Source organism: Coccomyxa subellipsoidea, assembly GCF_000258705.1.
Source record: "Coccomyxa subellipsoidea C-169, whole genome shotgun sequence".
NCBI lineage: Eukaryota > Viridiplantae > Chlorophyta > Trebouxiophyceae > Coccomyxaceae > Coccomyxa > Coccomyxa subellipsoidea.
This window is the reverse complement of record NW_005178023.1, coordinates 685624-700937: the sequence shown is the minus strand read 5'-3', so window position 1 is coordinate 700937 and position 15314 is coordinate 685624. Positions and strand designations below refer to the sequence as shown.

Here is a 15314-nt window from a genome sequence, read left to right as displayed (position 1 = left end):
TACCTTTGCAAGCTGCAGACAGTCTCTGCAAAGCCAAAGCTAATCAGGTGCACAGCAGGCAAAAGCCCGGATGGCGATTTTCATGCTGGCAACACAAAATTTGCTCCAGTAATTGTGTCTGCTGGGTACTCCAACTTTCATACTGAAAGTGCCTGTGCTGGTTTATTATATATAGGTGAAGGCTGTGCGAGTGGAGGCCTCGGATCTGACGCAGCAGGGGGATGTGCTCGTGGTCATAGAGCCCAGCGAGGAGTAATCTCACCCAGCTGACGGGTCTTTACAGGGTACTTCTGTGAGGGTAAATATTGCATCTATTGGGATCAATTGTCACATCACGTGCCTTTTTGATTATTCTACCACCAGCTGCGGAAGCTTGCAGCTGCATGCATGGACGCAGCACTTTGTTGGCCAGATATTTTTGTGATGCCCCTGCTGCAGAGGACGGCCGGCTTGAGGGCTCTTCCAAGCAGGCAGGGGCTATATTTAGAAGTGGGTGCTCTGCCCACAGTCTTTTGGACATTCGGGGGTCTGGGGATATCAGCGCGGGCACAAGAGAAGTGGGATTCAATCAATCAGTGTTTGACAGCTGGTTGGGGTTTGGTTGAGAATTGCTATTGTTGATGCATTCAGATGTGCTGCTGTCATGGCTGCTCAGCGATTTTTGTCTCCGAGCATATCTGAGCAGGCATCATTGAGGTCTGTATCATGATCACGCGTACGCGTTTCGTTGATTTCAAGTTACAGCAGGCTGCCTCTTTACGGATTGCCTGGAAACTTCTGGCCTAGATGTTCACATGACAGCGTTGCAGTGATCACATGAATGAAATACAGAGTGTTCGTTTTGTCTCAGTCTCTCATTCTGAAGTTGCTTTGAGGGGTGGAAGCGAGTATCTTCTGCAGGGAACAATTTATTCCAAGCAAAGGCTGTCAGTGACTGGGAAGCAAATTCAGCTTATCAGTATTTTTAATTCTTTCATTACTTTCTTTGAAGACTTTGTGCTGATATGTGCCATATATTGGATATTTGTCCTGATGCGCTCTGGGGAAGGACTGATCAAACATGTAAACGTTGTCAGCCCATGAGCCATCATAGTAGCTAGGGAAAAGAGCTCTTTTGGGGCACATAGTGCGCCAGAGCCTCTCTGGCCCAGATATGAGGCCCTCGGTGCATGCGCAGACGCCCGTGTGCCTTTCACAAGTGATTTTGCTTACATGCCATTGGCAGCTGGAACCCCCCTACGGCTCACAAGCTTGACAAGCACTCAGGAGATTCAACATATCAGCATAAGCATGAGGAGAGGATCATCAAACACATGGGAGACTGACTTCTGCTATTGCTGGCAGGCTGCCCGCTGCCCAGCTGGCTCCCAAGGGATTGTGCCCTGCCTATTAAATGTACAAAGAGAAATTGAACACAACACTGTCAATGACGAACGACTGTATCTGGTGTTATAAGACCGTCGAAGAAGCCTTTCTTTGATGTTGCTTAATTATGATAGATCTTTTTAACTCTTTTGGCGAGATGTTCTTTCGATGCTTCACCATCCAGTTTCTCAATGAGTAAGAGCTTTTTAAGTTCTGAACAGAGATCTAGATCAGAGATCAGATCTGCTGTGGGCATTCGCCATCTGGCAACTCTTCTAGCAAGTGCTCGATTGTTCCAAGCTCAGCGCGGATGCTGCTCGTATAGATGCTTCTGCACAATTGAGGCATAAAGTGCAGATTTGTGTGTACTGCCCCACGATCCATGTGTCCTGCTCAAGTTCGCAGTGGAAATTGAAAAGTCAAAAACTGCACGTCAAAGGAACCAGAAATATATCATAAAAAGAGGGGCAGGGCGTGCATTCGGTTGATGTGCAACTTGATCAGGTGAGTGGTACTTGACGTGCGACCTGTACCTGCATGGGATACTGAACCCTTGGGGAAAAAAAGGGCCACTGCATCTGACATCAGTTTAGCAAAGTCTGGCTTGCACTGCAATGACCATCAACCCTTTCTTGTCATAAATTCATTGCTGTTTACAAAGGGCTTCAAGCAGTGCTGGTGCAGGAGATCTCTAGATGATGCAAAGTGACGTTTTCTGACCTGACTTCTCTAAATGACTTTTTCTGACCGACATTTTCCACAATCTGTTATTACTTGCAGGATATGGGCTGAGGAGGGCAAGCCCTGCGCTGGACAGTTTGCTGGGAAGTGCTTGCGGGGTGTTCTTTGTGGCAGCATGATGGCGCCAAATGTGCAGGATCAGATCAAGCTCAAGCAGCCGCTGCGAGCGGCTCTGCAAGGAGGAGGGCTTTGAGATCTAGTTGGCTACGAGGGATGGGTTCTTGCCTCATGGTGCAAGAACCTCGTAGAGGTGCCTGCACCTCTAAGAGGTGCCTCATTGGAGGGCAATGACTGCTTTGTGTCCTTTTGACATCATGTAGGTGGGGCATAGGATTTATCTGTCGTGTTTTGTCAACTGTGACTGAACATCCTCATGCCTTTCGAATCTGTTGGCAATCCTCCCGAGTCTTGGCTTTTTCTACTAGCAGCCATTACAGACATTCAGATGGGCATGCAGCATTTACAGATGATGATGGAAGTCCCTCCTTGCTGGGTAATGAAGGGATAATGAAGGGATATCTCGGAATAGCTTGGCATGGTGCGCACCTGAACCTGCACTGCTATAAATATTGTCTCACAGCCTGCACAGCTTGGCAAGCGTGTCATCGCGCACATGCGTGCTGGTTGCATAGCGTGGCAGGTGAGCATGATGGTCTGACACATGACAGATGCGTCTGCACCTTGCAAGCGACGATGAGGATGCCCACATCATAGAATGAACCAGCGCCAAACAGACGATCTGTTTGAAGAAACCGGCATCTTGTAGCCCCAAGCCTGCTGCAGAAGATGTGTAAGGTGACCTTACTAAGGTCTAAGACACATTGTCCTGACATTGAGATTCATCAATAAACCACGCGCGCGCATGCAAATGGACATGACTCATGATCAGCACTGTGGGCCGGCCTTGAGGCGCCTTGATTCGGGACGAGCAACTGCAATCTGATCAAATTTCATAGCAAACATGCCGTGCATATGTAGTGGATTGTCAGCACCACAAGGCTTTTAAGAGGTCAAGCCCATGAGTAGCACCGTGAGAAATTCTCATTAGAGAAATGATGTTGCCTGATCTCGCATGGGCTTCCATGGCAACGGCTGCCAGCTCACTCACAAGCGATTGTGCCCTGCCTCCTGGATTTAGTCAGAGAAGTCAAACGCAACCTCATGATGGAAGCACAACTGTGTCTTGCGATGTCTGACCTTCAAAGAATCCTTTAATACTGCAACGGATGATTGATCATGGTTTCCCTTGACTAAATAGCGAGGGGCTCCATGTGATGGTTCACCATCCAGTACCTCGCCTAGTAAGAGCCTTTTGTTCCTAAGCACAGATCTGTTGTGTTCATGGAGGCTCCTCCGCACTCGAAGCCACTGGTATGCTTTACGTAGCCCTGTTACCCGAGATGTGCGTCCAATATCAAACTGGAGGATTGGAGATTGCTAGTCCAAGAATCCTTTGATTGTGTGCATCATATCATTTCCGATGGTTGTACTTATCAAGGGCGCTTGGATAAAGTTCCTATTTACTATTACAGCATCTTGCGACCTTGCAGCAGCATGTTGATCGTCTGATTATTTTATCATCTTGCAACCATAATCGCCACCATCACAGTGTCTGCGTGAATGGCAACAATCGTACCAATCATGAAAGCCTGCGAAGTAGGTCCTAAACTTCCTTCTGAAGCCTCACGTTGCGGTGTGCAGGGCAATTTGCAACCTGCAACCGCTCTCTACCTGCCAGAAGCTGCTCCGAGCAAAGGGCTCAGACCTGATGCGAGTTTCAGCGGAATCAAGGCTGATGTGACCAGCAGCAGCCCCCCTTCCGCTTCGCAGCCGCCCAGCAGCCACACAAGTGCTGCTACCCGGCGCACCGCAGATGAAATGCTGACTGCACTTCGCAAGGTGCCCGCATACCATAGCTTGGCTTTTATTGCCTTCAGTGACCATGGCTCTCTTACGTGCAACTATGCATCAGTCAGGCTGCGCTGACTGATCATTCTCAAGCAACATGGCATGGCATGGTTGTGGGATCACAAATCTGCTTGAGTGCGTGCAGGGCACGGATCTGTTGAAGCATGGTCGCCTGGGCAAGCCGAAGATGCACTTCTTCAGGCTGGCAGAGGGCGACTCAGTCCTGACGTGGCGATCTGCCAACGGGAAGCCACGCAGCATTCCGCTGGCTTCTGTGAAGCAGGTGACTCAGCCGACTTAGCTTTGTCCTCACAGAGCCACACGTGCACGAACCAAGTGACGACAGGTACAGAACCCTGGAAAGACTTGCTAAATCCATATGTAAATGACATAACGCCTTCTCCAAGCATCGAGGCAGCATGCTGTGCATGCGAAGCGGGCTGAGCCTATTGCCGCAAATTGCAGGTGATCAAGGGGCAGTTGACAGAGATATTCAAGCGCCACCCACTTCCGCACATGGCCCATGCTTCCTTCTCGCTGATGTACATCGACCTGGATCTATCATCGCGCACCCTGGACCTCACCTGCAGGAACCAGCAGGAATTCGATCTCTGGTACTGGGGCATCCAGGTTTGTCCCAGGCCTCGCTCACGCACAAAAAACTCTGAAGATGCAATGCAACCAGAATGGGTAATTGCAGCTCTGATGGGCGCTTTGCTGATGTATTATTCCTGCAACGCAGGCCATCAAAGACAGGTTGAGGGCTGCAGGAACAGCCCACAGGGTGGTCATGGGGGCACCCACTGGCGGGGCGCTTGTGCAGCCTGCCAAGTCGCTGCAGGGACAGCCTGTGGGATCGCAGCCCCCATCCAGCACAGCCAAAGTTGTTGGCGGAGGCACAGTGCAGGTGAGCCAGCAGCAGGCCACTATGCTCTTGAGAATCATCGGGAAAGAACAACTGCTAGTGTTGGCACTTGGCTTACATGTGGCAGATACTGTACAAAAGAGAAAGCGCCTCACCTGCTTGTAGCAAAGGCAACTAACTGGTTTTGCGCGCTGGATATGGGCATCTGTTTTTTGTGAGTGAATTTCAAATGAGTATCGCTGTGGCCATTTCCATACTCAATATTTAATTTGGACGGGTGCAGGGGAGGGTGACAGGAGCGATGGGGTTGCCAGTCCCAGAGCAGCGGCCAGGGGATTGCTATGTCTGGGGTTCATCGGATGCCGGCATACCTCCTGCCCAGGGCTCCATCTGCGACCGGCAGCAGAGCGCCACTCCTGCCATTGTCGAGGATTCCACCCATCTGGACGTCTGCCAGGTGTGCACATGCCCGCCCTGGACAGAAACAAGGTCAACTCCTCCAGAGTGCTGGAATGTGCGGTGTCACAGATGCAATTGAGTCTGGTCTCTTTGTGTAGCGGCGGATCGCACTGTTGCCAGTGCATCTGTTGTCACCTGAAGCCCCGGGCTGGCTGCTTGACAAACTGCTTTGAGCAGAACAGGTGAAGCAGCACGCAGCACAGGTGTGCAATAGACTGACTAGCCTCTCTAGAAGGCATGCAGCAAAGCCCGAATCAGCAGGAAACCTGCCCCAAGCACCAGATGAAGCTGTCAGGCGGACATGCAAGCAAGGATGCCAATGACAAACAGAAGATCTGGCTCCCTTTCTAAGCGATGGCGGTCGTTTGCATTTCTTTGGACCTTGTAGTCCAGATGACCTGAAGATGGGGAAGCTCTTACACGGAAGAAATGAAAGTAACAAGTGACATGTGCCGCCAGGTGGCCGTGGGGCTGCGGCATGCTGCGCTGGTGACGCGCAGCGGAGAGGTGTACACGTGGGGCAATGGCGCCGGCGGGAAACTGGGCCTGGGGCATGCAACTGATGCATGCGCGCCGCAGCGAGTGGACACGCTCTGGGGCCAGCGCATCAGAAGCATTGTTGCCGGCGGTGAGGCACTGTCCTTTACCAAATAGAGCACCAATTTGTTTTTTTCTACTTACCTGCAATAGCTTGCATGTGCTCTCTGGCTTCTCAGAATCTTGCAAACATCTGACGCACGGCAACTTTGTTTTGACACTGGAGCGTCATGCAGATGCTTGCACAGCAGTCGTCAGCGAGGAGGGCTTCCTGTACACCTGGGGGGATGGCGCCGCCGGCAATCTGGGCTACAGCAATGCCCTGCGCCAGTTCATCCCCCGGCGCGTGGAGGGCACTCTGCTGGACCACACCATCACCCAGGTCTCTTCTCTCTGTTCTCTAGCTACTGCACTCAAATCACATATATCATGTCCTTCTGACTTGTCCTGTGCATGCACTGTCTGCGAATGTGCAACACTGCGGTTCCACAGGCTGACGAAGCTGCTGTTTTGTGCTAGGTGTCCTGTGGCCCGTACCACAGTGCAGCGCTGTCAAGTACGGGAGCGCTCTTCACTTGGGGAGACGGCCTCTGCGGCAAGCTGGGCCATGGCTGTCTGGACAGCTGCCTGGAGCCTCGCCAGGTACAATGTATTCTCTGAACCTGAGTCTCTGGACCTACTATCAAGGATTGACTCCTGCAATGCCACATTGGTCTGACCTCTGAGCACGCCGACTTTTGCACAGCAAGACGACATGAACAAGGCCTGCTGTTGAATTTGCGTTGTGTTGGGTGCTGCCAGCCTAGGCCCCACTCTATCCTGGTAATTGAGAGTGCCCTGAAAAGACCCCACTTACGTGAAAATGTTCAGGTGGATGCTCTGAAGGACAAGCGGGTGCTCCATGTGGCCTGTGGAGTATGGCACACAGCGGCGATAGCTGCTGGGCCCATCGGGGGCTCCAGCCTGCCGTCCTCCCTGTCAGAGCTGAGCTTCCAGGAGGCCGAAGCCCTGCGCCATAAGCTGTCTGCTGCCTACAGCATGCTGGATGAGGTGCACTGCCCCTGCACTATCTTTGACTCTGCTCTGGAAAAATATTCCCACGTGCTCTTGTGTTTCAAATCCAGCGACATCAAGCTTTTATAAGGGTTTAAGGAACTTTCGTGCTCACTAGTTCTAAACATGTTGTGCAAAATCACCACGTATTCTGCTGTGTGTACACGTGCTCTATTGGGCAATCTCAGTCCCATGCCAGCTAGCTGCTTCTTCTAATTTAATGCCTTACATGTAATCCACTGTTCTCATGCAGGAGGGTGGCGCGCTATTCACATGGGGTGGCCACTTCACCTGGGTGGACCACAGGAAGAACTCGGCCGGCCACCCTGTGGACAAGCGGGACCACCACCGCGGCTGCCTGGGCCATGGCGACACTGCAGGATGCCTTGCGCCCACCAGGTCAGCCTCCCACTATCTCCTAGAGCCCGAGGTTCCCTCTGCTCAAGTGTCATGCCGTTTCTTCAGATTTACCCAAACAACTTGCTCTATCTTCAACATGTGGCACACAGCGCAACCGCTTGTTCAAGCTATCCCTGGCTTGATCTTCTGGAGGGACACTGCTTCTTCGACAGCCATTGCGCTTCCTCCTTCATCAGAGGATGAACCTGACTGACATGTTGGCTTTGTCAGAGGACGGGTATCAGAAAGGGAGTTCCGTGAGGGTGATTTGGATCTAATGAGCAGCTCGAGCATTTCTTAAGTGTCAAATTGCATGCCATTCAAAGTAGTATAAAAAAATTCTGGCCTGATTTTTCTTTTCTTGAGGGCAGTGCACTAGTGACACTCGAGGGGCACGAGATATGACTAACACGCAGATGTTGTTTCCAGGGTGGGAGGAGCCTTGCAGGGGCTGGCAGTAAGGCAGGTGGAGTGCGGGCTCAACCTGACAGTCGCTCTGACAGCAGACGGCCGGATCTGGCAGATGGGCGAGACCGGCGCCCCTGGCCACAAGCTGGCCCCTTGGGAAGGTGCCAGGGAAGCTGTCCAGGTAATCACTGATCTGCTAGAAATATCAGTAACGATTTGGATGCTTAATTCTCTATGCAGTTCCTTTCTGCATGGGCTTCAAAAGACGTTCCTTTGGCGCATTTGGCCTACAGTTCTCGCGGTGCTCGAGCTGCAGCACTGTGCTTTCGGACGCTGCTGAAGTTTTGGTGTGGCTTTTAATTGGCCAGGTGCCAATTCCTGATCATTATGTGGAGCGGATTGCGGTCGGCATGCAGCATGCGGCGGCGCTTGCCGGTCCCTTGGACGGGCAGACTGGACGCGCAGAGGTAGGCATGCTGATGATCAAACATTCATCTGACAAGATGAACCTGATACTGTTCTGCCTGCATGCAGCTGTGCAGACCAAACTACCGTAGCCGCAAACAGCATGAGCATGGCTGCTACGGGTTCATCCACCTTCATTGATATGGCAGTCATTTGTACATCCTGCGCGCCTTAGAGCTTTGTTTGCTGAGTGTGATGTTGAGGGTTGCGGTGCAGGAGGGCGCGGAGTGCAGTGTGATTTTCACATGGGGCAGGGGGCGAGAGGGCCAGCTGGGTGTGGGCATGCATGCTGACAGCGCCATCCCCGCCCCAGTGGACGAGCTGCGAGGCCGCCATGTACTCCAGGTTAGTTGCAATTCAGATCCCAATCTGCATTCACTCAAGCTCTGCTGGTGTATCGTTAAATGGAGAGAGGGATGCTTATTTGAGGGCCTCATTGGAGGCTGGCTCAAGTCCCTTAAATACTGCAATTTGCACTGTACCAGTAATGCATCCTCTGCTGCACCTGTTGTGACGTGCGCGCACAGACATAATTCCTGAGAACGGAGGCGCCGGTGGCGCTGCAAACCTGCATCGACTCATCAAGACACACTAAGGATGGCTTGCTCACGCCTTCGGCAATGCCAGTAGCGCATACAGAGCATATTCTGGGTCATCACGATCCAGACAAATGACAACTTGAGCTGCCCCACAGGGTGTTTAGAGCGTATAAGTAGCCCATGCGTTACATTGCGAACCTGATCAAGGCCTCAGTTGCGGTGCTGGTGGCTGCGCAGGTGGCATGCGGCGGATGTCACACGCTGGCAGTGTGCCGCCACGATGCTGACAAGGAAGACACAGAAGAGCGGCGCCGCGGCTACAAGGGCAAGATGCGCGCCTGGTTCTCCAACAACAGCCGGCCCCTCGTCGCAGTCCCAGAAAAGTAAGCCAGCCCCCTCTTGCAACCTGTCTGTGGCCCAATTTGTCTGTGCTTTACAGTGTTCTTTCTCATTACAAAGGTTGCAATTCTTTCTGTCTTTGTCGGCTCTTTCTGCTCTTTTGATGACATTTTGTGTTTTGACTCTTTCTGGCTTCTCTGTGTTATTGAGTGTGTTGCCATGTGGATCTTGTGGGTAAGCATTGAACCAAAAACCAACATATTCTTCTGCATGTTTTCTTTGACTTGCTTTTGTGTTGATGTTGCGAGAGGCTTGGTCCTCTCCTACTCATCCATTTCCATTCCTTATGGCAGATTTCCCAGTTTCTTTGACACCCCCACCTTCTCCCCAACGGCGAATCGCCCAGAGCTTGACAGGCGCACCCTGCCTTCCTGGCCGTCCCCCTTGACCAGATCAAAGGAAGCGCAACGGGCCATGGGTCACATGAGGCGGTCCCAGACTCTGCCTGGCAGGTACTGTAGTCATCATGAAATTATAATATCTGAGCGTCAAAGCAGTCAACATGGGCATGGTAGCAGGCTTATCTCAGTCCTGTTCCTAACTTCAGTCCTGGCCCAAGCCCTTTCCCTATTATTTTGAGCCCCCTTTGTTGTTATTTCACAGATTCGGTTTCCTCATAAGCAGCACAAAATGCTAGTGGTGACCGTGAGCAGATCACTGACCAACCCAGGCCCACAGCCGATGCAACCGCTGTGCCATGCAGGGTGGAGATGCATGCCCTGAAGCTTCCCAGGGACTCAGGCGGCATACCGCTCTCTGAGGACCACGGTGCATCCACAAGCGGATCGCTGGCATCTTTCACAGCCAACTCAGGTGATACTCTTTTGTCAACCCAACCAGCATTCATGCTGCCTGCTGCGAGGATCAGACAGTCAATGGCCTGCTGCGTGGCGCCTTCCTATTATCTGAGCACTGTATCTGCTGAAACTGACGCCCTCATGCAATTCAAGAGAAGAGCATTATCTGTGTCATGGGTTGGCCTCAGCTGGCGGGGGCTCGCCTCAATCCTGAGGACCGGGCCAAGGCTGATTGGATCTTGCTTTGGATCTGGGCAGTCCAATAGGGGTTACTCAAACAAGGGGTAGGAAGTGTGGCAGCCGTTACCTGGAGCCTGTCTGCTGGTGCACCTTGGCGCTCTTCGCAGTAAGCATCTTTTAAGATTGGTGATGATTGGCGGTACAGAGGCGTCGACTCCACGCAGCGTGAGAGCGGGCGTCCGCAAGAGCGCGCATCGGCGCGCGTCCCTGGCGGCCGGCGCGCGCGCATTCTCCACCAGCCTCGCGCAGCAGCTGCGACGCCACTCCGGCGATGCATACGCCGCCTCCCAGCGCCTGCTTGCAGGTGAAATGATTCTTAGTCATGTTACTTATGACCATTTTACAATGGGTAAACGGCCCTGCTTGCAGATGCAACTCGGTAGCCCTGCATTCTGTCATGGCGACGCACATGTGTGTTGGAAGAAAGCCCGGTCCCTCGCCATAGAAATGCCCTACCTGGCCTTGGCCACCTGAATTTTCTTTCGGGCCAGCCCCAAAAATTCCGATGAACGTCAAAAATATTTGCTCATCAGCCCTGGATTTCCCCAGGGATGGCCATGCCTTTCGCATGCTTACCTGAAAATTGTCGGCATGCTTCTGCAGGTGCTAAGAGCTCCAGTGCATCCCCATCCGATGTGTCAGGCCCCCGTCGCGCAACCTCTCCCGAAATGGAGGCTGCAAGCAGCACGTCCCTGGCCGAGACCTCCGCCTCGCTGCCCGAGCCCCTGACCTCAGAAGCGCCTGGCCTGGATTTCCAACATCCCCAGCAGGCGCTAATTAGGCGAGGAGCGACAGATGCGGCCACCTCACAGGGCTCCGGAGACTCGGCACAGGATGAGAAGAGCTACATTGCAGTGCTTGAAAATCGGGTGGGTGTCCCCGGCTTTCCGCTACACTCCTTGCGACCTGGTTTTGTGATCAGCATCCTGAAGGCGCATGCCATACCATCGTAGCTGCGCATTGCCTGGCATACTGCCACAATCCAGATTGCTGCTGCATTCACAGATTGTCCAGGATCACTCAGAGGACAGACATCCAGAAAGGACTTCTGCGAAGGTGATATTGAATCTACTTAGCAGCGCAAGGGACCACAAATTTTAAATCACGCGCCAGTTTTAATGATTGTCCTGTGTTAATGCATGCGCAGGTGGCCCGGCTGGAAGTTCTTCTTGGGCAGAACACAGCGGTCCCACCCAGTCACAGCAATCAGCCCCAACAATTGCCCATGCTCAGCCCATTTCGCACCTTGCCCTCCACCCCCGGACCCAGGGGCATTCTGTCAGGGCGCAGGCACTCAGCAGCGGGCCCGTTCACAGAGCCCGCCAAAGCTGACGGCCTGCCGAGCGCGCAGCTTCAGGAGCCAGAAGGGTCGCAGCACGGCAGCAGCCGCGGGCCAGGCGAGGAAGCGGCCGCGTCGCCGGTGCGGCGCATACTGCAACTGTCGCCGGAGCGTTCAAATTCGCTGTCGCCGCGGAGCCACCGGCGCTCGCACTCGCTCGCCGACTGGAGCGCCTCGGCCGCGCCTCTGTGGCAGCCCCACGACGGTTCATCCTCCCCTGCCGCCCTGCCCGCACCTGACAGCTACTCACAGGATCAGCGAACCTCCACATCCAGCAGCGCAGAAGCCCATTCCCGGCAGCAGCATCAGCAGCCGGCGCATGCAGCGGGGCTTGCAGCGGTGTTGGGCGGGAGGGGCGACGGGGGCTTCTTTGGGCGGCCAGGCTCGCCGGTGATCCGGACGGCCACAATAGACGTGGGCGCGCTGATGGGTGGCAGGCCACGCTCGCACATGGGCAGCCCGCGCGGCCGGCTGCACAGCCCGACCGCGCATGCCTCTCCAGACCGTGACAGCAGCCGCGAAATTGGCCCGCATAGCTGGCTGCGGCCGGGGGTTCCTTCGCCGCAAACCAGCGCGGCAAACGAGGCAGAGAGCGGTGGGGATGGTGCTTGGGCGCTGCAGCAAGAGAGGGAGGAACTGGCGCAGATTCGCGCGCAGCTCGAAGTGCGTGAGGCGCGCCTCAGGGCCCGCGAGCAGCAGCTTAAATCTGAGGTGCGCTCTGCATCGCCACGCGTCAACCACTGAATCAGACTTGTGTGGAATTGCGCTGTCTTTGTACGGAAGGGAGCACCTTCATAATGACCATTAGCAGGCATCCGACAACGAGGCATGCATGGCTGCAGATTGGGCCTGTTTTGTGAAGTGTCTGCATGAGTCGAGCTGACACTTTAAGTGGCGGTGTCCTGCAGAATTCGTCAGGCATGGAGGGGGGCTTCGGGCCTCCAGCAGCTGCATGTGCTGTTCCCTCTGCAGAGGGCGATGATGCGCCAAAGACAGGCCTTGAGCACACAGTGGAGCCGTCGGAGGTGCAAATTCAAAATTTCTACCCATTGCATACTTGTAGGACTCCTCCGCATGCAGAGTCACAAGGAAGGCAAGAAGGTGCTTAGGAACCATGCAGTCAAAGACTTTTTAACTGGTGGTTGGTACGGCATACACTGGGAGATACTCAACATGTTGTATACGTATGAAGGTGTTTCCAGGGTCCTCTGGCATGGAGGCTGCAAGGATGTTGAATGGTGCTGTCTGCTGTGCGGCAGGGAGTCTTTCTGACGCTGCAGGCGACGCCGTTAGGCCAGAACGCGCTCACGCGCATCCGCTTCGCGCGCGGCCGCTTCTCCAAAGCTCAGGCCGAGGCATGGTGGCGCGCTCACAAGGCCGAGGTCGCCGAGCGCTATAATCTTGCCCCGGGATCGCCACGCGTTCCCTCCGCCGGCACCGAGTCCCCCCGCGGCGGCGACACATCATGGTGACCGCCGCTTTGTCAGTTTTACTGTGTCTTGTTCCCCTGTTGGCCCGAATCATCGATGAGGTCAGGCAAAAGTGTGCTCCCCACCATGTGCATGTGAGCACTGTGTGCGCTGTGAAGTGGGCAAACACCCCAGCAGGACTGCCTTATAATTGTTTTCTGCGTGCAGACTGCATTCTGCTGTGTCGACAGCTTCCCGCCTGTTGTCTTGACTAGGTTCATCCATGCAGGCCCCATGGAGCCTGTGGTCATGCCCGCCATGTCACCAGCCGGCCATGTGATGCGGGTGTTTCCAGTGTTCCCCAATCCCTGTATTCCCATCCGTGTCAAGCTCATTTCTTTTCGTTGCTTGACGAAGATTTGCTTGTGGTGTCAGTGACTTTGGGACCCTCGCACGCCCCTTCAGCTCCCCTTCCGAAGGCCTCCCCTTCCCTGCAGCCACAATGTCAGCCCATTCCCCCAGTACTCCCAATCTAGGAGGCCAAAGTGCCAGGCAGCTTTCCCCTCTTCCCAGAAGCACATCACACAGCAATGCCCAGAGCCAGTGGGACAGGCCAGATCGGGTCAGCTCCGGATCATACAGCGCAGCAATGTTCGCAGCCAGGGAGGGACAGAGTCAGCAGGAACTCAGAGAGCAGGCGGCAGCTGCAGCAGTGCCTGTGCACAGCGCATCAGCAGAGGCATGATGCTGTGAGGCTGAGAGCGCATTGGCCAGCAGCGGCAGTGCTGCAGGCGTGTGCGATCACATCCCGCCTGTCTCCTTGCCTTGGGGTTTCTCACATGGGAACGAGTCAGCAAGCTGCAGCAGCTCTGCCAGCCCATGCAGCAGCCCTGGCAGAAGCGGCCGGCTGCAGAGCATTTCAGACTGGCAGCTGCTTGGAGGGAGCACGCGGCATGCATTGCCTCAGTCGATGCCAGACTGGGAGGCTCTGGCAGCAAATGCACAGCAGCGCAGGAGAGAGACAGCAGCGGTCAGCACAGCAGTGTGGGCGGCCGCTCCAGCGCAGTCATGTCAGCTGTCAGGGGCTGTGTCCCTGCGCGCAGTGTCAGGTGCCTGCGCAGCGCCACTGATGGGGGCAGAGGGCATGATGCAGCTGGATGTGAGCACTCTGCTGCAGGCCCCACCCAGTCTGGAGGTTGCCGTAGCCATCAAAGCCTTGTAGAGCCCCTTACCCCTTAGCGGTGATCCCCGTCCCATGACCCCTATTTCCCCGTGTCATTGAGGGCAATTTTGAATTAGGCTCTCCTTGGCGTTTGCACCTCCCCATCCCGGCCCCTGCCAATCCCTGGTGCTTCAGCCTGCCAACTTAGCTGTGTGTCCCTTTTAGACCTCAAAGCCTTCCAGCCAGTTGCAGGATGGCTCATGAAGTGGCGTCACGCATGAGCGCACACAGTAACAGGCTTTGGTGTTTGTGCAGGAAGGAAAATGGACAGAGTACGTTGCGCCCCATAGCAGCTCTGACTGATCTAGCGACCATAGCTAGCCACGCGCTCTCGCCATGCCCCAGCGAAGCCTCCTCGCCAGCCGCCACCCGCTCTCCAAGCCCGGAGCCGCGTGCCAGCACAGCGCAGCACAGCGCGCAGCCGGCACATGCCGGCATGCCTGCGCGACACGCGCCCACCTCCTCTCATGCGGCTGCTGGCCAGGAGAGTGGGAGAAGCATTGGAGGCACGACCAGGCAGGGGCTGTCAAAGAGCATGTGGGAGCCTGCAGTGTCAAGATCGGGTTATGGCGGCAAAGGAGCAGCCTGTGTGGAAGCTGGGAGTGCAGCGCTGGCAGGAGAGGGGCCAGTACAGAGGCACGGGTCTCTGTTTGCGAGCGAGTCAGGCACCCTCATGTCTGTGGTGACCATGCCTGCAGCGCAGAAGGCAGCTCTTTTAGGACTTGGTCTTGAGGAGCTCACTGCAGGGTCTGCTCGGCTACCTGAGCATGAAAGTGGTGGCCCAGTGGAGGCCATGAGGAGGGATGAGTCCATGATGTCAGGAGCTGGTTTGGGCAAGACAGGGGAGGGTAGAGGGAACGGGCAGCAAAGGCTGAATGTGGTGCATGTGGACAGCACTTAAAACTTCATGCTCAATATCTTGGGGGTCCCAGGGTGATTATCCTGCTGTAAAAAATGCAAATTCTGTTTGACCATCCAGAAACCAGTGCCGCAGGAAACACCACCATCCTCTGGAATCACCGCTCCTGCCTCTTCTTAAACATGTGCATATGCTCGAGAGTCATGGCGAGCCCACAGGCCAATCATGCACCAGTGCATGATATTTTCTATAAGAGCACACCTCAGAGAGCATCATGAACATCATATATATATAGGCTTGGATTTACCAG

The 15314-nt window shown here is 54.6% G+C and overlaps 2 protein-coding genes across 2 annotated transcripts; both read left to right on the top strand.

Moving 5' to 3' along the window:
• Window positions 1-3447: 3447 nt before the first annotated feature.
• On the top strand, window positions 3448-12986 carry COCSUDRAFT_59609 (RCC1/BLIP-II; the record flags this gene model as incomplete). Its single annotated transcript, XM_005643613.1, has 22 exons — window positions 3448-3477; window positions 3808-4005; window positions 4160-4297; window positions 4480-4644; window positions 4757-4921; window positions 5163-5336; window positions 5798-5966; window positions 6124-6257; window positions 6395-6517; window positions 6746-6925; window positions 7182-7327; window positions 7757-7916; window positions 8104-8202; window positions 8417-8545; window positions 8977-9122; window positions 9387-9590; window positions 9842-9951; window positions 10321-10479; window positions 10779-11044; window positions 11323-12225; window positions 12423-12539; window positions 12774-12986. 22 exons carry the CDS (start codon window positions 3448-3450, stop codon window positions 12984-12986), a joined length of 4128 nt encoding a protein of 1375 aa, XP_005643670.1.
• Window positions 12987-13893: 907 nt separating this feature from the next.
• Window positions 13894-15046, top strand: COCSUDRAFT_59608 (hypothetical protein; the record flags this gene model as incomplete). Its single annotated transcript, XM_005643612.1, has 2 exons — window positions 13894-14141; window positions 14401-15046. The coding sequence occupies 2 exons, from the start codon at window positions 13894-13896 to the stop codon at window positions 15044-15046; spliced, it is 894 nt and encodes a 297-aa protein (XP_005643669.1).
• Between the last annotated feature and the right edge of the window lie 268 nt (window positions 15047-15314).